Here is a 20,988-nt window from a genome sequence, read left to right on the forward strand (position 1 = left end):
TCGATGGCATCCTCCCATGGGACAGTCATTTCAACAATGAAGACCCGCCGGCAGGACTTGGACCAGAGGACAAGGTCTGGGCGCAGATTGGTTGCTGCAATTTCGGGTGGGAAGGTGAGCCTCTGGCTGAGGTCTACCCGCATTTCCCAATCCCGGGCTGCGTTCAGTGGGCCAAAGTCTGGAAGTGATGGCTTGGTCCGCTGTTTCTCCCCTTCCCGCATGAAGGTTGTTCTCCGTGGGATGGTAGTCTGGGCATTAGGAGGCATGGCGTTGGTGGTTACCCTCTTGTTCTCAAGTTCGGCAGCCAAGCACTTCAGCACTTGGTTGTGGCGCCAGGTGTACCTACCTTGAGTTAGGCTGGTCTTGCAACCCACCAGGATGTGTTTGAGGGTTGCTGGGACTGCACACAGGGGACAGGCTGGGTCCTCTCCATGCCAGAGATGTAGGTTGGTTGGGGAGGGCAGGACATCGTATGTGGCTCTAATGATGAAACTTAGCCTATTAGCCTCCATGCCCCACATCTCAATCCATGTGATTTTTCTCCTCTCCACGCCATCCCACTTCATCCAGCGGCCTTGCTGGGCTTGGGAGACAGCCTTAGCACACCTGGCTGCTTCCTCCTGGTGGCGCACCTCCTCCACCACCATGTGCCGCCGTTCGGTTGGAGTAGCCTTTTGCCATGTGGGTGTTGCTGCTTCCAATCCAAGGCCCCCTCTGCCATGTTGGACATGCCCCACTATATCCCGGTGTCTGAGGGCAGCCTTTGCCACCGCAACTGCTGCCGATGGCTTCCATTTCCTCCCTGTTGCTAGGGTTGGAGCAGCACCTCTGACGACTGGATCCCGGGATTCTTTGAGAGTCATTTCCAGCCTTGATTTCGCACATTTGTACTCCTCCACCAGGCTTGAGATTGGAAGGGAGAGGGCTCCGTTGCCATAGAGGCCAATGCTGGTAAGGCATCTCGGCAGTCCAAGCCACTTCCTCACTTGTGCATTCACTAATCTCTCCAGTCGATTGGCATGGGATAGCGTGACCTCATAGATAGAAATTGGCCACATGAGACGGGGCAGCAGCCCAAACTGAAAACACCACAGCTTCAGCTTCCCGGGGAGAGCAGTGTTGTTGATCTTCTTGAGGCCGCTGATTGTATCCTGCCTGAGTTGCTCCACCTGCTTCGAGTCTTTGAGTTCTGCGCTGTACCAGCGGCCGAGGCTTTTGATAGGCTTCTCCAGAACTGTTGGTATTGGCTCGTTGTTGACCTGGAATCTCTCGTTGGTAAGCTGGCCCTTAACAATGGAGATACTGCGGGATTTGCTGGGTTTAATCTCCATTCGTGCCCATTTGATGTTTCCCTGGAGTTTATCCAGCAGGCGTTTGGTGCATGCATTTGTTGTTGTTATTGTCGTCATGTCATCCATGTATGCCCTGATTGGAGGAAGATGCAGCCCACTCTTCAACCGCTCCCCTCCAACCACCCATCGCGATGCTCGAATAATGAGCTCCATCGCCATGGTAAACGCCAGTGGAGAGATAGTGCAGCCTGCCATTATGCCTATCTCGAGGTGCTGCCAGGCAGTTGTACTGGCCTGTGCTGTCACACAGAATTGAAGGTCCTGGAAATAGGCTTTGACCAGCCTTGTGATACCCTCTGGGACTTGAAAGAAATTGAACGCCGTCCACAAAATTTCATGCGGCACTGACCCAAAGGCATTGGCAAGATCTAAGAAAACCACATGCAGGTCTTTCTTCTCCTTCTTAGCTGTCTGTATCTGGTGCCAGATGACATTTGTGTGTTCCAGGCATCCTGAGAATCCACTTATCCCTGCCTTTTGCACTGAGGTGTCAACAAAGTTGTTCTTCTGCAAGAACACAGAAAGCCTATGGGCCACAACACTGAAAAATATCTTTCCTTCCACATTCAGGAGGCTGATCTGGCGGAACTGATCGATGGTTGAGGAATTCTTCTCTTTGGGAATCAGGATCCCTCCTGCCCGTCGCCATGCCTTTGGTATAATTCCTTTTTCCCATGCCACTTTCATGAGCTTCCAGAGGTACTTCAAGACGCCTGGTGTGTTCTTATAGAGCCTATATGGAACGCCATTGGGCCCAGGGGCTGAGGCTGTTCTTGCCCGCTTTACCGTGCTCTCCACTTCGCTCCAAGTAAGGGGTCTTGTTTCCAGCTGGTGCTCGGGTGGTTGAATTGGAGGCATATCATCCGGAATGCTGGCTGGCACATGCCTCTGGTTGTCGGAGTAGGTCTTCCTCATGTGCTCCTCTAGTTCCCTTATGGGTGCTTTGAGGGTCCCAGTTTTCTCCTTGACAAAGAGGTCTTTGACAAACTTGTAGGGATCTCTGTAGAAGGCAGTCCTCGTTCGTTCCTTCTTCTTATGTTGCTTTCTAAGGCATTCTGCTCTTCGCAGTGTTGCAATACGCTGCTTGATGTCACCCTGTAGTGCCTCAAGTCCTTTCCTTTCCACTTCTGTGGCCTTCCTCCATTGTTTTCTCAGGTTCCTTCTTTCTTTCACCAGTCGCTCAATCTCTTGTTGTCTCCTGGACTTGAGGTTGACTGATGGGTCCTTCTGCATCCAAAGGTTTGTTCTTTTCACCCCGAATCTCTCTGCTCCATAGCTGTAAATAATCTCTCCGATCTTGTCCAGCTTTCTTTCCACACACCCTTTCAGGCCTTCTAGAAGATGGACAAGGTCTGTGTCTGTGGTTTCCCACTCCTTTTTCTGGCAGGATTTAGGCCACAAGATTTGAGGCTTCCGTCCATTCATCTTCCTCTCTACTGCTGTCTGTGGCTGGATGGGCTCTGGACTCATGTCCGTTGGTGGCTCTGTGCTTGGTTGAGCTTCGTCTGGGGTTCTGATACCCTGTGGACTGTGGTGAATATCCTGCCACTGGGCTTCACTCGACTGATTTGCCATACCTCTAAGGAAGTAGTGGTCAATGCGAGGCCCCTTGCTAGGCTCTCTCAGGCACTTTTTCCTGCCCTGGTGGATCTTGAGACCCTTCTCTGATGTTATCTTTTTCCAGCCACAGCTGCAGCTTTGAAGCTTGTGTCCTGCCTGTGCTGTTACTCCATCAACTCCCATGCTGAACATTTGATTCATTGTCGTTTCCGTTCCAGGGTCTGTTACCGTGTGGTCCACCGACGAGTCATCTTCCGCCCCCGCTCTCGCAGACTCAAGGGGTGTTTTTCCTTTTGAAATTTTCGTAGCCATAGTTGGGTGGATCCAAGTCACTGTGTAGTGCAAGGATCCTGCTAGCACGGGTAGCTAACCCATGCCAGCCCCGTTGGGGTCTGTTCCCTCCTGCCAGCAGTCTCTTCAGGCCGTCACCAGGTCTTTCCCAGGTTGTCAGCTGCCCTTTCGCAGCGGTCACTGGTTTTAACACCAGATATCAAGATTCTTACTAGGACTAGTTGTTAAAGATCCCTAACTTTCAGCACAACAATTGAATGGAGATGTCATCCTGGATGGGGTGAAATTCGGCACAGATTGCGTGGTACCACCAGTGTGACACATCTTCAGTTGTGTGCCCCGACCTCATTGGGTGTTTCGGCCACTTATCACAAGACACCCTCTGCCGGGGTTGGCCCACCACGGGTTGATCAGACCCGGGTGTGTGTCGCACGGTGGTGGCACCATGTGATCATTTGGCAGCCCATGTTGCGTCCCTACGTTTCAGCCACAGCCAGTGACTGCTCCGTTCCGCTGCAGTGGCAAGATCTTTGATTGCCCTCCGTTGGGACTGCCCTCTGATCCCTACTTCCTAATAAGTATATAATGTTCTTTGCACCCCAATATGGGATAGATGTTGTGAAGACTACTTTAAATGGGAAAAAGTAATTAAAGAAAATATGTGGGAGACCTGATGCAGTGGTTAGCGCACATTTCACAAACTAAAACAACCAAAATGATAAGTACGTTTGCAGAATGCATATAGCATGTAAAATTAAAATAGTCACCCAAAAAAATACAAATTTAAATTCTGCTATTAATTACTCACCCTCATGTCATTCCAAACTCTTCGATCATCTTTGGAACACAAATTAAGATATTTTTGATGAAATCATAGAGTTTTCTGACCCTGCATAGACAGCAATGCAACAACCACGTTCAAAGCCCAAAAAGGCAGTAAGAACATTGTTAAAATAGTCCATGTGACATCAGTGGTTCAACTGTAATTTTATGAAGCTACAAGAATACTTTTTTCTGCGCAAAAAAAAAAAAAAAAAAACTTTATTAAACATTTTCTTTTCTTTAAGGTCAGAAAGTTCTTGGATTCCATTAAAAATATCTTAATTTGTGTTCCAAAGATGAACGAAGGTCTTACGAGTTTGGAACATTATCAGAATTTTCGTTTTTCATTGAACTATCCCTTCATATGCTGTTTTTTTTTTTTTTGGTGTACTGGACCAGTAATAGACTTACAAATAGTAGAAAAGACTGTTACTGTCAGAGTCATGTCTGTGTATTGTCCTGTTCTGTCATGTTTTCCAAGTGTTTTTCCCCCCATGTTTCTAGCTTATATGGTTTAGTCCTTGTCTCCCCCTTTTGGTTATGTTTAGTTAGTTCAGTCTTGCCCATATTTGTATTTCCCCCTTGTTATCTTGTTAGTGACCACGCCCCTGTTTCAGTGTATTTAAGAGTCTGTGTGTTCTCTCCCCATTTGTCCGTCAATGATTTCTGTTACTGCTGTTTGCCTGGTTTCATGTGCTTCTTATGCTCCCGGTTTTTGTTTGTTTATGTTAGTTTCAGTGTTTCATTTAATAAACTGTTTACGTTTCATTTACTCCGGTTCTCCTCATCATTCTACACTCCTCAACCCCGCCTGGATCGTGACAGATTGACGGACCAAAACAGAAGATGAGTCGGGCTGAGGCAGCTTTGAGGAGACTGCGGCAAGGTGGCCGTGAGTTGGAACGATATGTGGAGGATTTCATCGAGCTCTCCCATCAGGTAGGCTGGCACGAGGCTGCTCTTGGTGCTGTGTTTGTTTTGGGGCTGGATGATGAGACCATTCGCTGCGATCTTCCCTCTTATAATTTCCCCTTGATCGAGCTAATAAACCTGATTCTCTATTTGAATGGATCTGATTTTGAAGTCGAAGAATTTCCAAATTCTGGTCGGTCTCATCTTCCGGTCCCCTCACAGACACAGCACATCGCGCCAGCCTGCCATAAGCCGAGAACCTCCACATACCGCTCCAACGGATCGGACCGCCAGCCCAGTCTCCTATCCCCAGTCGTCCTCCAAAGCTCCGCTGCTGTCCTCAGCCCGATGCGGCCGGTCTCCTCCCCGCGCTCTCATCTACCGGCCTCCGCCCAGCGCTCTAATCTGCCGGCTGCCACGCCAGCTCACAAGATGGCTGCTATACCGGAATCTACACGCAAGATGGCTACCACGCAGGAGTCTGCACGCAAAATGGCTGCCACGCAGGAGTCGGCAAGCAAGATGGCCGCCACGCCAGTTCACAAGATGGCTGCCGCGCCAGATTCTGCAAACAAGATGGCTGCCACGTCGGATTCTGCAAGCAAGATGGTCGCCGTTGCTGAGTTCCCGGCCAAGATGGCCACCGTTCCTGAATTCTTGGCCAAGATGGCCGCCAAGCCTGAGTTCCCGGCCAAGATGGCAGCCAAGACTGAGTTCCCGGTCAAGATGGCCGCTGTTCCAGAGTTCCCGGCCAAGATGGCCGCCGTTGCTGAGTTCCCGGTCAAGATGGCCGCCGTTACTGAGTTCACGGCCAAGATGAACGCCGTTCCAGAACCCTCGGCCAAAATGACCACCCAACCTGAAATCCCGGCCAAGATGGCCACCAAGCCTGAGTCTGCACCCAAGAGGGCTACCGCCAAGTCAGAGTCTTCGCTGGTTCCGCCCAGCCTTCCTGAGTCTCCTCTGGTTCCGCCCAGTCTCCCAGAGTCTTCGCTGGTTCCGCCCAGCCTTCCAGTGACTGCGCCGCCAGAGCGCCCTCCAGTGACTGCGCCGCCAGAGCGCCCTCCAGTGACTGCGCCGCCAGAGCTTATGGAATAGTTCATGGCCTCCTGAACTATTGTCCCAGCCATGGCTGCCTGAGCCGCCAGATCCACCATGGCCACCTGGACTGTTTACCCGGCCATGGTTTCCTGAACCCCCAGACCTGCCATGGCCACCTGAGATCCCTGATCCGCCCTGGAGACCACCTCTATGTCCCCTGTGTCCTCCTAGCGGTCTCCAGGGCGCCCACCCTCCCTCCCCTTTGGATGTTATTAGGCGCGGGACGCGCCTTCGGGGGAGGGGGGGGGTAATGTCAGAGTCATGTCTGTGTATTGTCCTGTTCTGTCATGTTTTCCAAGTGTTTTTCCCCCCATGTTTCTAGCTTATATGGTTTAGTCCTTGTCTCCCCCTTTTGGTTATGTTTAGTTAGTTCAGTCTTGCCCATATTTGTATTTCCCCCTTGTTATCTTGTTAGTGACCACGCCCCTGTTTCAGTGTATTTAAGAGTCTGTGTGTTCTCTCCCCATTTGTCCGTCAATGATTTCTGTTACTGCTGTTTGCCTGGTTTCATGTGCTTCTTATGCTCCCGGTTTTTGTTTGTTTATGTTAGTTTCAGTGTTTCATTTAATAAACTGTTTACGTTTCATTTACTCCGGTTCTCCTCATCATTCTACACTCCTCAACCCCGCCTGGATCGTGACAGTTACATTTAAACAGTTTTATAGATTTCCTTATAGCGATACTTTGGAGAAAATAATGTCACAATTTTGTAGTATTTTAATAGTGCTTTATTTATTTATTGCAGAGCATTATTTAGTTACAAAGGTAACACTTTACAACTAAGCTCAATTTGTTAACATTAGTTAACATATTGAGCTCAGGTATCAAAATTGACAATCAATATTCTTCACAGAATTTATTAATTGTAGTAAATGTTAATTCATAAATATATCATTTTTCATTGTTACTTCATAATGTTTAAACTCATGTTAACGTATGCAGCTGTGTGTATGACGATGCATAGACTTTTTTTAATGTTGCAATTTTGCAACAGCAGTTAAACACTCCTCTGTACACTGACAGGCCATGTGAGCTTCGGCAGTTTCTCTCAAATCTTCAGTATTCTCATAGTTGCTGCTCAGATTTGCGGAAGGGTTCATTCTGAAGTCTAAAACAGAAGCATCAAATTATAATGTAGCTACTAAAACAAATCTGTGAAATATTATCTGAAATTTTGGTGGATGGATGTCTTACCAGAAGGCAGGCAGTAGAATCCAATAGTGATATGACTAGTCCTGATTGGCAGACAGCCAGGCAGACAGCGCAACACAGGCTCAACAGAGTAGCATTTGGACAATTGCCAATCAGACTTCTTGTTCTCCAGTTTCACAGTTTCAAGCCTCATGTGACACTCTGGGGAGGGTATATAATAAAAGTCTTTTACTGGAATGACTTAGTGTCAAAGAATAAGCAGCAAAACACTTACGGCTGGCATCACGGCAGCTCTCAGCAGCAAGCACCCATGAGTGGGCAAAGCTAACCAAACTCTTGGTCAGGAATCCACTGGGCATGCGATACTCTTGTCTGATTTCTCCATCAGCCTTTCCACAGAGTCCACAAGTCTGTCCCTTCATCCAGTCTACAACATAAACCTGAAAAAACAAGAAAAAAATATATATTTTTCGAAATATCAGCATTATAGAATGACCCAGTTTACTGGTGTGTCGAGTTATGACTTACCATCCACTGGTCACTGGCGTAATATACCTCTTGAAGACCATGACCTGGGGCATAAAGAGCGATACCTTGACCTTTCTGCTCAATTCGTATGGTACCTACACAAAAAAGCCTAATAAATGTGCAGAAAAACACTCCAAGACTTTCTTCCTAAGGCAAAGCAATTGCTGATGCAAGCAACAGACTTTTATACCAAATTAATGTGGAGAGAACTTCAACCTGTTGGGTGCTGGTATGAAATGTTGTTTGTTGGTATTTCAATTCCATTTATTTTAACCTTCACTGCACTCTTCTGGTGGTATATGTCAACATCGCTGTGGTGGAAGAAGACACTGAACATTGCAATGAGGTTGCTTTTGTATAATGAAACTTGTGATATCTGTGAGTTGGACTTACATGTCTGCCACCTTAATGTTAAGGTCTTCATGCTCAAAAACATCATCCTTTTTCATTAGAACTATGAATTTGTGCTCTGAAGTGCAGTCTTGAACTAAGACTTGGTAGCAGGAAAGGGGAATTTCATAGTTGTACTGCTTATGGTTGAATGTAGTCAAGATGTTTCTGACCTTACTGCATTTAGCTAAATATTAAGACAAACAAAACATTTACTGAAAAACAAAAATCAATTGTGCATGAAAGGCTGTCTTATCACACTTTACTAACCTGAACTAGCCTGTATATGAAGGTTTTGAATTATGCTTGTGACATCATTTTTTGGATAGGCCTGAATATCCTTAAATGGCAAGGCGATTGGAAGAACCAAGTTCGACACTGACAAGGTCATCTGCAAATTCAGAAATCTTAGAAAGTGCTGTCAAAAAAGGCATAGTAAATCATTCACTGGGTTGTTGCTTACTGTTGGGGTCTTAATAATGATGTCCAGGGTTCTTTGGGTTGGGACAAGTATGATCAGTCCAATCTGTCGTTCAGTGTTTTTTTCATTGCTAATAGCCAAACCAGTCATTTGAGCTGCAGCAGGAATGTATTCAGACAAACTTGAATAGGAAAGGAAAAGAAAAATGTGTTGATATGGTGATGTTTCTGAAGTGGAACATTTGCAAATGAAGAGTAATCAAACCTCTTGGCGTAGGTGGTGATAATTGTGGGCACCTTCTCACACTTCACTTTGAAATAGGCCACTGGACTTGGACCTTGGTGGCCAGTCTCTGCGTTGATGGTAATTGCATTTTGTTGGCACTCTGCACCCCAAGAAATCCTTGCCTAGATAGAAGCACATTTTGAATGCTTTATCCCAGGGGTCTCCAGACTTGGTCCTGGAGGACTTGTGTCCTGCAGAGTTCAGCTCTAACTTACCTCAACACACCTGCCTGGAGGTTTCTAGCATGTCTAGTAAAACCTTGATTAGTTGGTTTAAGTGTGTTTAATTAGGTTTGAAGCTAAACTCTAAAGCAGTACACTGGCCCTTCAGTACCAAGTTTGGAGACCCCTGCTTTATCAGAATCAGAATCTCAGAAACTTGGTCCTGTGGGGCCATGTCCTGCAGAGTTTAGTTTCAAATTGCTTTGACACACCTGCATGGAAGTTTTTAGCATGCCTAGTAAAACCTTGATTAACTGGTTCAGGTGTGTTTGATTACTCTTGGAGCCCTGCAGACCTGAGTGTGGAGACCACTGCATTATCCTAATCCTGTCTAATCCTGCTCCTGTAGTCACTATCCTGCAGTTTAGCTTCAATCCCAATTAAACACATCTGAACCAGTTAGTCAAGGTCTTCAGTATTGCTAGAAACTTTCAGGCCAGTGTGTTGGGGAAGGTTGGAGCTAAACTCTACTGGACACCAGCCCCCAGGAACTGAGTCTGGAGACCCTTGCTTTATCCTAACACAGGGGTGTCCAATCCTGCTTCTGTGGAGTCACTATCCTGGAGAGATTAGCTCTAAACCCCAAATGAAAACACTTGAAACAGCTAGTCAAGGTCTTCAGGAATACTTGAAACTTTCAGGCAAGTGTTTTGGGGCAGGTTGGAACTAAACTCTGCAGGGTATTGGCCATCCAGGAGCAGGATAGGACACCTTTGGCATAACAGAAATGGATAACTAAAACTCCTTACATCAACATTGTACTTGCTCAACAAGACACCATCAGCGCACATCTTCCAGTTGTCTTTTGCTGCGATAGAGACCACAATGATTTGCACCCGTGAGGTGGGTCTGTCCAGGTAAGCAGTGAGCTGGTACCCCAACAACTTGCGGTCAACTCTGACAACACGTGCAATGATAGCAACCACTGGAGGAACCGAGTCCCCAAGGAATCTAGACTGCAGCCATGTAAAGACATTTACCACTGTATTGATTAAAACCTGTTTTAAAAATAGAATGAAAGAATAAAAAGATATGCTGATGGAAACTGCATCATACCTGAACAGGCTTGAAACTTTCACTGCTTTGTGCACTGGAGAGGTCCTAGTGATCCATATAGTGATCCAGAAGAAAAAAATTGTAGTGTGTGGGTTGCATAATAAATAGAAAATCCTGGACTTACCTTTGTGGTAATGAAAACACTTACTTTGGACAGATGCGAGTTGGAAGATCGAACAGAACTGCTGGAACTAACGCTGTGACTACTGGTACTTTGATGGTAAAATAATTTATTATGACTAAAAAAACTGGAGTTCTTGTTCCTCTGTTCAGCCTCCAGGATTATCCTCAGTTTTTGCAGGACAGTATTGACGTTTGGAGTCTTTGTGTCAGCAAAGCTGATTTCTTTAAGTAGCTTTTTAGCAGCTCTTGGGCCTAGTTGGACCTCTAGCTCTAGTCCCTCAACAGCAGGACCATCAGCTGCCAATAAATAAATTATAAGATAACACATTGTCAATAACAAACATAGTTCTAGTGAAATTCTGATTTGACTTCAGACACTTGCCTCTAAGTATGCTCATATGTACTCCATGCTGTCCGATCATGTTATAAAGAGTGGTGTTTTTGATGAAGCTGGCATCACAGGACATAACCTCCATGCATACATTAACTCCAATGTGAGGTAAAACAGAACAGAGTGTTTTGTGAACTGGAACACTAGTCCTCAGATCAGGCTCATCGGGAGGTGGAATAACAGTTTTAATGGTTTCAGATGACTATGTTGGGATGAATAAAACTAATTAGATTCATAAAGAATTAATTTTTAACAGTAATAGCCGAAGAAATTTCTTATCTTACCAAATCTCCAGGTGACATCATTGAGGTAAGTGTTTCTTGGGAATGTTTCACTACTGCCATCTTTGGTACAACGGGTGCATTGACTGCATTGACCTCCTTGATATTTCCAGCTGCTACCACAGTTTCAAATCTAGTGTGAAATGAGAATCACAAAATGCCACTTTAGTAATGAGATTGACCAAAATTGACAATGAGTCTACTCAAAATATTCTGTACCGTGCTGTCAAAGCACGCACTGGAAGTACAACAGGAAAAGCCGCTATCTTGAAATTAGCATTTGTGAGGTCAAACTTTGCCTCCAATTTTAGAGGCAAAAATGTGTGGATCTTTCCTTTGGCCATGGATGCAGCTTGAACAAAACCAGTATTCAGTCCCATCACAGCAAAAGTTTGTAGTGCAATGCTTGGTGAAACTTCAGTGGTTAGCTTCATATCTGTCTTCAACAGATGAGCAAGACTCATGGTTTCAGTTAGAGGTGGTGTAATAATAGCCTGGACTGAACATGATGGCAAATAAGAAAAAAGTTTCAATATTAAAGTAAATTCTCTGTTAAATACTGTGCATTTGTAAATATAAATGTATTTCCAACCAGTCTATAAATAGACTACTGCACTTTTGAGACTCTTACCTTTCAATTTAACAGCAGTCAATGCAGTAGCATACAAACTAAACTCCATGGGTACACCAGCTACTGATGGGAAGATGCGACGTACTTCAGCCAGCAGTAGGGGCTTGGCATACTGGAAGGCAATGCCATTCTGCATCGCTTTGAGAGCCTCCCCTGCCATCTCAGATATATAGCCTCCAGTAGTAAGCTGTAGATAAAATGTAATGCTTAGCTCAATTCTGAACGATCTTCTTGAACATTTTGGAGGACAATACAAATTAGTTCGTTTTTTTGGATTATACGGTATTACCACAATATACCTGTGTTGCCTGTTCAAGTATTTCTTTGTCAACGTTTGCAAAAGCAATCTCTTGTCCAAGAACTTTCACATAGATTGAGCCCAGGGGCTGCTTCTTTGGCAGGGCCTTGAATGTTTTTAGCTGCAGAAAGCCAAATAGACAACAGAAATATGGAACTGTTAAAGGGATATTTCAATCAAAAATGAAAACTGTCTCATTAATTACTCAGCCTCAAAGTCGTTCCAAACCCGTAAGACCTTTGTTCATCTTCGGAGCACAAATTAAGATATTTTTGATGAAATCCGGGAGCTTTCTAACCTTAAGTAGACAGCAATGGAACTACCATGTTCAAGGCCCAGAAAAGTAGTAGACATTGTTAAATACGTAAATACTTAAGCTCAGAAAGCACTTGGATTTCATTAAAGGTGCAGTGTGTAGATTTTTGCGGCATCTAGCGGCGAGGTTGTGAATTGCAACAGTCCACCGCTCACCCCTCCTTTTACAGAACTACGGAAGCCGATACAGGATTAAAATCTCGCTGTTTTTGACAGCAACGAATAGTGCGATTTCTTTTAAAACGTAATTTAAGGAATTATATTTACTTAATCATTCAATAAAATTATGTTATTGTGAATATTACTGTTACTTGTTCATCATTGTATCAGTGTTTTTTCGCAAGAACAACAGTGATGAAACGCGATCTGTGCTACTGTAGAAACATAACAGCGACTTCCATGTGAGGGGAACCGAGGTGTAGATATAAACTGATAATTCTAAGTTAATAAAAACCTAATGGTTCATTAAGTAAGGTCTTTATACACCCCTGAAAACATAGTTATGTATATTATATTGCACCTCTGTCTAGAGATCATCTTAAATATTACACAGTGCACCTTTAAAAATATATAAATTTGTGTTCCGATGATGAACGAAGGTCTTATGGGTTAAGAACGACATGAGGGTGATATGCCACACTTACAGCCTTAAGAACTTGTTTCATCCTGGGCAACCTATCCTCATTCAGGAATGGAGATTTCAGAAGAGCCTCTTGAATTCCATCAGTTCTGATGCCAACCTGACAGAAAGTACTTTAGTAAGGTTGGGTAGGAGTTTAAGAAAGCATCTTTTCCTGTATCTTATTCATTTACCTCTAGAATGTCAGCAGCAGCTCCAGCCAGGTGAGCACGTGCTTTAGCTAAAACAGCTCTGGGCAGGATGGTGGCAGCATCATTGATGATGAAAACACTACTGGTAGCACCAACCATGAGAGGTACTAAACAACAGAACAAATTGGTAAGTTTTCACCTGACACACAACACCATTGGAGATCATCAGAACTTTCTTACTTTCATAACCATTCAAGAGAAATGCTTTGCTGAAACGAAAGCTCGGTTTGTCCAACTTGGGGCTTAATATCCTGATGGCAACCCTGCATGCTGCGGCACTGAAAAAAAGACCAAGGTGGACTGTCGATATTCAAGTTTTAAACATCCATATGTCTGAAAACATTTTTGCATTTGCTAGTGTAAACTCACATTAGAGCAAACTCAGGGTGTGTGCTCCTTGTCAAGGCTTTCATGTGCGAGTACACAAGACTGGCCACCTGTAGATTTGGTTCCTTCTGTAGATCACGTGCAAGAGTAATAACCAAGCCCATGCTTGGCTTTGTCTCAAAAAGCACAATCCATGACACCATGCGCAACTCCGGGTGGAGATCTTTGTTTATAAAAATTTGCAAAACTACATTCTGGACCTGAAATGCAAAATGAAATGCATATAGTATAACCAGTGTTTCTTATCTCCAGTCCTTTGGACCTATATACCCAAATGCTTTAGATGTTGGTTTGTTAAACAGGTAGATATTTAAAACATTCTGGGAGGTGGGCCCTGGGTAAACAAAAGTTGAAGTAACGTACAATCAGTATGACAAAGCGAAGCATGACTCAAAAATATCTGACTAACCAGTTTGGGTTCCTTTTTGGCAACAGCCTTTAGAGCCAAAATTGCACCCACTTGAACTCTCATGGGAAATAGAGGTATTTGGTTTCCAAATATTGGTAGAAACTTTGTGATGTATTTAATACTAGCGGGGTGCCCTGCGTTGCCCAGTACTTTCAGAATCAGGGTCATCTCTGCAAAGTCGGCCTTAGCAGTTGCCTCAATAACCATCTCATGGAAGGGCTTGAAAAACAAAAGAGGAAGTTGTCCACAATTCACACATAGTTAAGCAAAACAATTAATGAATGATTTTCTTTACCTTCAAAATCTCCACTGGGCATTCAAGAGATTCACTGCAGTACCTGGCAATTATTGTCCCATAGCCAAGCAAGGCAACCTTACGTAGAACAGGTGTTTCTTGAACTTTGTGACTCAAAGCTAGACCCTTCGGGGATTACAACATTTATAGAACAAGTTCAGACATTATTTAACATGCTAAATAAGTGGTTTAAGCTTTGAGTCATTCATCAAATGTGGGTGTACGCACAGAGTACATCTTAATGCTGTCCAAATTAGCAGTGACCATGTGCACAGTGACCAGAAGGACCTGAGTAAACTCTAGGATGGAAAGTTCGCCTGCCAAGAATGTCTTCTTGATGAATTTTAATGCAGCTAAGGTGCCAGTTGCAGGAACAGCATCTAAGATCCATTTCCTTAGAGGAGTAAAAAATGATTGACTACTTGCAAAAACAGCTGTTTCAGACTGTTAAAGGATTCGTTCACCTCCAGATTAAAACAAATTCTGATAATTTATTCAACCCCATGTCATCCCAGATGTTCATGTCTTTCTTCAGACTAAATGAAATTAAGGTTTTTGAGGAAAACATTCCAGGATTTTTTTCCATATAGATGACTTAAACAGGGATCAATGGGTTGAAGGTCCAAATGGTAGTTTCAGAGCAGCTTCAAAAGGCTCTACCGTTTTGCTAGGTAAGACCCTTTTTCATCGGCTGGGACCGTGAAGAGCCCGTTGATGTGCATTGAAACTGCAATTTGGACCTTCAACTCATCGACTCCCATTGAAGTCTGTTTTATGGAGAAAAATCCTGTAATGTTTTCCTCAAAAATCTTAATTTCTTTTCGTCTTGAAGAAAGAAAGACGTGAAGATCTTGGATGACAAGGGGGTGAGTAAATTATCAGGATTTTTTTACTCTGGAAGTGAACTAATCAATTAAAGTAAATATTGTGTACCTGAAATTAGGTCTGGTTTTAAATTGGGACCAGATTCCCTCAATAGCATCCACATCTGCGAAACGCATGAGCTGGACGAGCTGTATAAATTTCAGAGGAATATCTTCATGGACTTCTTCCAGTTTTTTGGTCGCTAGATGATTCAGAGCATCTACTATCTTGATGAATACCAGTAAAACAACAAAAAAAGAGAGTTAAAATATTAAAATATGATAGTTTGTTATAAAACAACTGAAGATGCAGTCAATATGTTCTTACCTGAGCTTGAGGATTACTGATTCTCATGAGCTGAATTGGACTCCAAAGAGTCTCAGTGCTAAATTGATACTGTAAACCTCCACGGGGTAAATATTCAGCACTGATTGGAATTATAGGAGATGCCATAATCTCCAGAAATGTCAACGTTTGTCTGAAAATATTGAAAATATAACTGGGTTACCACATAAATTAATTTTAATTCCATAAGTTCATGTTCATGAGCAAACATCTTGCCTAGTTTCCATCTGGGTAGCGTCACGGATCTCGTGTAGAGGTGTTAACTGATGTATCTCTTGGACTGTTGCTTCAGTAATCATAACACCAGTTGGAGTTGGCTTCATGATATAGCTGTAGGTTGCAGCTCCAGAGAGACTTTTTACCCTCTGTTAAATTACATAGTATATTTGAGCTGAGTAACAGACCTTTAGCAGTAACTTTATGAACCTCCAGTTGAAATCCTGGAAGCTGAAGCATTGATATGACATGAAAACTTTGACCTGACCTTTTGACATTCAGTGCACTTTTCAATGTAAGTCAAGCCAACATCCTTCATTATCCTCTCATGGCAAAGTGTAAGATCTCTAGACTTGGTGATGGTGGTGGAGTTGTTTCTTTCATCCTCACTGATTAGATACTGGGTCTCGCAAATGCCTTGAACTCCATCCTACATCAGAATGAAGATTTGGGTTTGAAATCTAAATCTATATTACTAATAATTACAGTTTTATCTTACCTCTTGAACCTCATAGATGTTCTGGGTCTTCTTGAGGTTGAGCTGAAAGATGTTCAGAATACCCCTGTGCAGGTTGATAACGGTAGTTGGAACCACAGAAGGTGCGAAAACCTTTCCAACCACACCATTGGTGTACTCAAACTTAATAGGAATCTGAAGCTGAGCAGCCAGTTCTGAGGTGAGCTTAGTAGCAACAAACGCATCTGTGGGCCAAATACCACTGTACTCGAACAGCTGAGGATTCGAGAGCTGAAACAAATAGGCAAACCTTAAATAATTGTGTGCTTCTTTTTAAAGCTCCATGTTGGCATTAAACTCTTCTGGTACCTTAAGGATGAATGCATTCTCGGTTGCAGGACTGATGGAAACCTTGCTGTTGATCTTAATGCCAGCTCTGGCCAAACCTTCCTGGTGAAGACCACTGAAGAGCAAAGCCTCATACTTGTACACATAAGTCTGAGTGCCTGCCAACTCAGGGACTAAAAGTGCAAAATAGTATTTTGGATAAGTAACATACAGCAGTAAAAAAATTTTTGTCCTTGTTAAACAAACTAGTAAAATAGGAACTACTTTGCTTACCAAGATTCACATGCTGACTTGCTGAAATTGTAGAGAAAGCTTAATATTAATTTAAAAACTTTTTTTGTCAAATTATAATCCATGCAAATAGTGACATTTAAAACAGCACTGCAAAATACTTACCCACAAGGGCTATAGTCAAGGCCATGACAACAGTTCTCATGGTCAGCAGTTGTGCAAAAACACCATGTCCGTTTTTGTCAAGCTTTTGCTGGCCAAATACTGATCTCTAAATGTATGATTAACCAACCGGTTGTGTTCCTGCTCCTGCCAGCTCATTGGTCTAACATGACAATCCAGGGTAATCTGGACTTTAGTGCTTGATACTGACATATAAATGGTAACGATTGCAAAAAATAGTTGACTGCCCATTATCCTGCCTATTGCATGGCTACTTGCCAAAAGAATAAAGGAATGCACATCAAATATTGATTTGCAATGTAATTATTTTATTGTGCGATTAGACAGAGTGATACATGAGAAAGCCACAGTGTAGGAAATTAGTTGCCAAGGGCAATGGTCAATTATACATTTTTGATATACCGAATACGCGTTATTTGAACCTTACAGTGGCATAGTGGACAGCCTCTGTTTCTGCGGTCTCTGTTGGATATTCATCAATGGGGATTGAAGATGCATGTTTTGTTTTAAATCTAATACTGGAATAATGAATGTCTGGATTGTCGTCATCTGCTTTCTGCGTGAGGTCAGCGGTTGCAGTGTTATTGTGCACCAAGTCCTTCTGATGGGGGAAAAACAGTAAGAGAAAAGTTAGCATTTTTGATAGGGATGTGCTTGAATAGTAAATCCGTATTCGGAAGGCACGGAAAACAAATAATGCATTCTATGGAGCCACTAAAGGGACACGGTTAGCTGCTTGTTACTGGTAGCCTTAAATTACAGTAGCCTACATAAAATTTCACTTATCACAAAAACAGTGTAAAAAGAGATGACTGATAGGACGATGGCGAATGATTTGCAGATGCTGAGTATGGATCTGTGAACATGTGAGTATGTGTGATTGCAACTCTCGAAAGTGAAAGTAAAATGCAAGCACACATACATTTTAATAGCGGTTCGCTGATGCCCACAATTTACGCACAGTATAATTACCCAATGATAAAATATTACAAGAATAAAGTTGAAATATTTTCAGAATAAAGTCTAAATTACGAGAATGAAGTCGAAATGTTTTGAGAATAAAGTCTAATTTATTTCGTGATAAATTTTGTGATAAAACTGACAGTTTGAAAGCTGAGCTGTTTAAAAGCAAAAAAAAAAAACACAAAATTATTGCGATTACTGGGTCGCTGGCACCCTACAAATAATGAATAGAAGACGTTAAATAGTATTCCAATCATTTATAAAACAGCTTGTGAATAGTCACTTATATAGCTCAGAAAAGACAACAATATAACTTATGGTAAGTTGGAGTCCACTTCAACTTTTAGAATGTTTTATTGTTGTTTTTAATTAAATACATGTGAGGAATTAAAGATTGGATGCCACAGACGTTTTTGAAGTGTAGGTGGTGAAATTTTCACAAGAAAACAGTATAATTTTATAAAACGAATGTCTCATTGTGATTAAAAACTTGATTGATTCACATGAATGCAGTGATCTGTCCCGCCACATTAAAGAGTGTGAAAAACACATTATTGCAAGACACATTGTTTGTATTGCGCTACTAACTAACAGATTTTGAAAGCTGAGACTTTGTTTTATATTAAAAGTACAAAAAGCACAAAGCTTATTGCTATTATTGGGTGACTGAACACTACAAAATTTAGAATTCAGATTCGGGCACACCCTTAATTTTTAAATAAATGTATGTATGTAAAATGTATGTAAAATTTAATTTAGTATCAGACATCCTTACCTGAACCTCCTCCTCCATCTTTTCAGTTTTTTGGGTTTTAGACAAAGTAAACCTTCTCCTCCTTAAAGAAACACAACTACTAAATATATAGTATAATAAGATCACTTTATATAGATTATATTTATCATTATATTTCACTATTTATTTTATTTGTGACATAAATAGTTTAGAATCTTAAATATTTCTCTTCAAATTATCTTAGTATTTTACTGATTTATGTTTTTAAAATTTTCAAACTTAAGATGAAATTTGCTGACCTAAACAACAGGATTCCTATAAGAGTGAGAGTCAAAACAACACACAGTATGACAGGAGTGATTCGTAGAGCTCTGCTCTCCACTTGGTCTGTAAAACACACAAATTATTACTGAGTTGCACTCAAACTGCAACAATCATTTTAAAATAAACAGTATTCATTATGAGAGATGTTACCTCCTACAGCACAGGAATACTGTTGAAGCTCTTCATTGCTGACTGAGTCCAAGTACAGCTTGTTGACTTTAGTGAATCCATCCGTTACATGTTGTCCATTTTTGTACCAGATGTAAGTATGTTTGTCATTCAGAGTGCATTTAGTTGAACAGCTTAATATCACTTTTTCTCCACCTGATACAAGGCCTGGGCTGCTTTTCACCTGCGTATCTGGAAAACAGAATTAAAGTACTTCATGCTGAGCCTAACATTAGTTTTTGCTAATATTGAAAACAAAACTCATTCATGATGATCAGTTACCTGTAACAGTAAGAATGACTCCAGGTGATCCAGAGTATTTGCCATTTGTTTTGTCAGTTATGAACCGAAATTGATATTCTCCAGAGTCGCTGATCTTGAGATCTTTGATTCTCAGTTTGTTCCCCACATACTCCACACGACCAGCAAACTGATGCTTCTCACGCAGATCCTTGAAGTCCCCAGATGGAGCATAATGCCAGAATGTTTTATTTACAGTATGACCAGAGGGATGTGAGTATGTAGAGGAAATGTCTACTGTTGAGCCCACCAAAGCACAGACTCTTCTAGAGCTGTAAGACACATCCCAGCAGCCCCTCTGAGAAAGACCTGAAAGAGACACAGATTAGCATGTAAAACTCACACATTTGTTTAAATATACACATGTATGGATCAAATAGTGTATTGTTGGACACTCACACACAGAGGAGGAGTGATGTTTACGGTCTTTACGATAACAGGAAAAGCTGCCAGCATCTCTGCTGAATGACACAAGCATGTTGGGGGACACTGTATCTGTGAAATACTTTCCATCCTTCATCCAGTGATAATAAAGTCTAGAGGTCAAAGTGCAGGAAGAATCACAGGTCAGTTCTATTCTCTCATCTGTTGGATCTGTAGACACAGGATTCATCCTCACTTGCAGATCTGATTAATGTAAAAATTAAGAAAAACTTAATCACATGTCAAATGAAAACAGCTGAACTGACCAGAATCTCGACTCTCACCTGTGACTGTTAGACTGACGGCTGCTGAGCTGAGATGTTTAACTCCATCCTTCATGATGAACATGAGCTGATATTCTCCAGAGTCTCTCTCTCTCACGTCTGATATTGTGAGTTCTGCTTTATATTCCTTAATACTCGTTTTCACTCGTCCTGAGTAGTCGGAGTCTAAAGTCAAATCTTCAGGTTCATTTTTTTCCCTCCAGTTTGCACTTTGTTTCTCGCTGAACCAGAATGCAATTTTGAAGTTGATGTAGGAGTAAGAGCAGCTCAGTGTCTCCTCTGTCCCTTTCACAGCACAAATACTCTGTTGACTACAGGTCACAGACAGCCGGTCTAATTTTGCAGGGCCTGAACAAAAAAAAACAAAAACAAAAAAAATACATTTTGCTATAGAGATTGTTTACATTCAGTCAGAAGAGATTCTCTACTGCAATAATCCAGTGTTTATAGCAAATATCGCTAAAATAATGCTCAACCATGATTCTTAATTTAGTTTAATTTTAAATATTGTCAAAAAGTCTGTTTTAAATTCATCTATATGGCCAGTTCATTTTTAAAAGTATGAACAGAAAATCATCTGCCCTACTGACATTCAACCCTACTGGACAATAAGATATACTGATCTTAAATGATTATAACGGCTTGTAAATATAAAGCAATAATGATAAGATAAAACAAAACCAGATAAATACTTTTGGAACATGCCAAAGATAATTAGAGATACATTTACATGAAAACATTACAGAGGAGAAAAACAAACAATAATGTTCAAACCTGGAATGAGCAGCAGCAGAATCAGCGGAGAGATACTGGAGTTCATGATCTTCACACATACAATGAAAGACACAGAGCTGCTCGACCTGAGAAAAACCAAAAATAAAAAAAAACAAGTTTCACTGTGACACGCTTGAAGGGTGATTACAGTTCAGAAGATTCATTAGTCTGTTATCCGAGTTCATGCTACCCCATTAAAATAATGAAAATAGAAACATTTACTTAAGGTATCATTTTAAATGCAATTAAATTTTAGCTTTACTTACATTACATGCTGCTGTTCTCAGATATTAGTTGTCGTTTATGCTGTCTGTTGGAGAAGC

The 20,988-nt window shown here is 42.1% G+C and overlaps 2 protein-coding genes across 2 annotated transcripts; both read right to left on the bottom strand.

Moving 5' to 3' along the window:
- Positions 1–6,774: 6,774 nt before the first annotated feature.
- vtg8 (vitellogenin 8) lies at positions 6,775–16,718 on the bottom strand. Its single transcript, XM_073843862.1, has 32 exons — positions 16,679–16,718; positions 16,556–16,576; positions 16,304–16,455; positions 15,977–16,225; positions 15,746–15,907; positions 15,478–15,626; positions 15,244–15,394; positions 14,986–15,143; positions 14,281–14,446; positions 14,053–14,178; positions 13,758–13,976; positions 13,331–13,548; positions 13,142–13,239; positions 12,944–13,068; positions 12,775–12,870; positions 11,817–11,936; positions 11,518–11,704; positions 11,106–11,385; positions 10,890–11,019; positions 10,619–10,807; positions 10,240–10,491; positions 10,092–10,136; positions 9,785–9,991; positions 8,794–8,936; positions 8,572–8,710; positions 8,379–8,499; positions 8,112–8,295; positions 7,935–8,029; positions 7,719–7,813; positions 7,465–7,630; positions 7,233–7,391; positions 6,775–7,146 (listed from the first exon to the last, which is right to left on the bottom strand). Exons 1-32 carry the CDS (start codon positions 16,716–16,718, stop codon positions 7,010–7,012), a joined length of 4,779 nt encoding a protein of 1,592 aa, XP_073699963.1. The 3' UTR covers positions 6,775–7,009.
- Positions 16,719–16,981: 263 nt separating this feature from the next.
- On the bottom strand, positions 16,982–20,752 carry LOC141338330 (uncharacterized). The gene is made up of 8 exons (XM_073843861.1): positions 20,666–20,752; positions 19,892–20,239; positions 19,584–19,811; positions 19,167–19,493; positions 18,867–19,076; positions 18,692–18,779; positions 18,435–18,495; positions 16,982–17,297 (listed from the first exon to the last, which is right to left on the bottom strand). The coding sequence occupies exons 1-8, from the start codon at positions 20,709–20,711 to the stop codon at positions 17,109–17,111; spliced, it is 1,497 nt and encodes a 498-aa protein (XP_073699962.1). The 5' UTR covers positions 20,712–20,752; the 3' UTR covers positions 16,982–17,108.
- Positions 20,753–20,988: the final 236 nt, after the last annotated feature.

This window comes from Garra rufa, chromosome 7 (assembly GCF_049309525.1).
Source record: "Garra rufa chromosome 7, GarRuf1.0, whole genome shotgun sequence".
Classification (NCBI taxonomy): Eukaryota; Metazoa; Chordata; class Actinopteri; order Cypriniformes; family Cyprinidae; genus Garra; species Garra rufa.

Bases quoted from the DNA above. Each gene is read 5' to 3' on its own strand.
- vtg8 (XM_073843862.1), bottom strand. From the start codon at position 16,718: ATGAGAACTGTTGTCATGGCCTTGACTATAGCCCTTGTGG. The intron at 15,627-15,745 runs GTCAGGTCAAAG...GTAATTTAACAG, and splicing joins AGTGCACTGAATGTCAAAAG to AGGGTAAAAAGTCTCTCTGG. The intron at 10,137-10,239 runs GTAAGTGTTTTC...ATGGATCACTAG, and splicing joins CCAACTCGCATCTGTCCAAA to GACCTCTCCAGTGCACAAAG.
- LOC141338330 (XM_073843861.1), bottom strand. From the start codon at position 20,711: ATGAACTCCAGTATCTCTCCGCTGATTCTGCTGCTGCTCATTCCAG. The intron at 19,494-19,583 runs GTGAGTGTCCAA...TGTCTCTTTCAG, and splicing joins ACATCACTCCTCCTCTGTGT to GTCTTTCTCAGAGGGGCTGC. The intron at 19,077-19,166 runs GTAACTGATCAT...TCTGTTTTCCAG, and splicing joins AGTCATTCTTACTGTTACAG to ATACGCAGGTGAAAAGCAGC.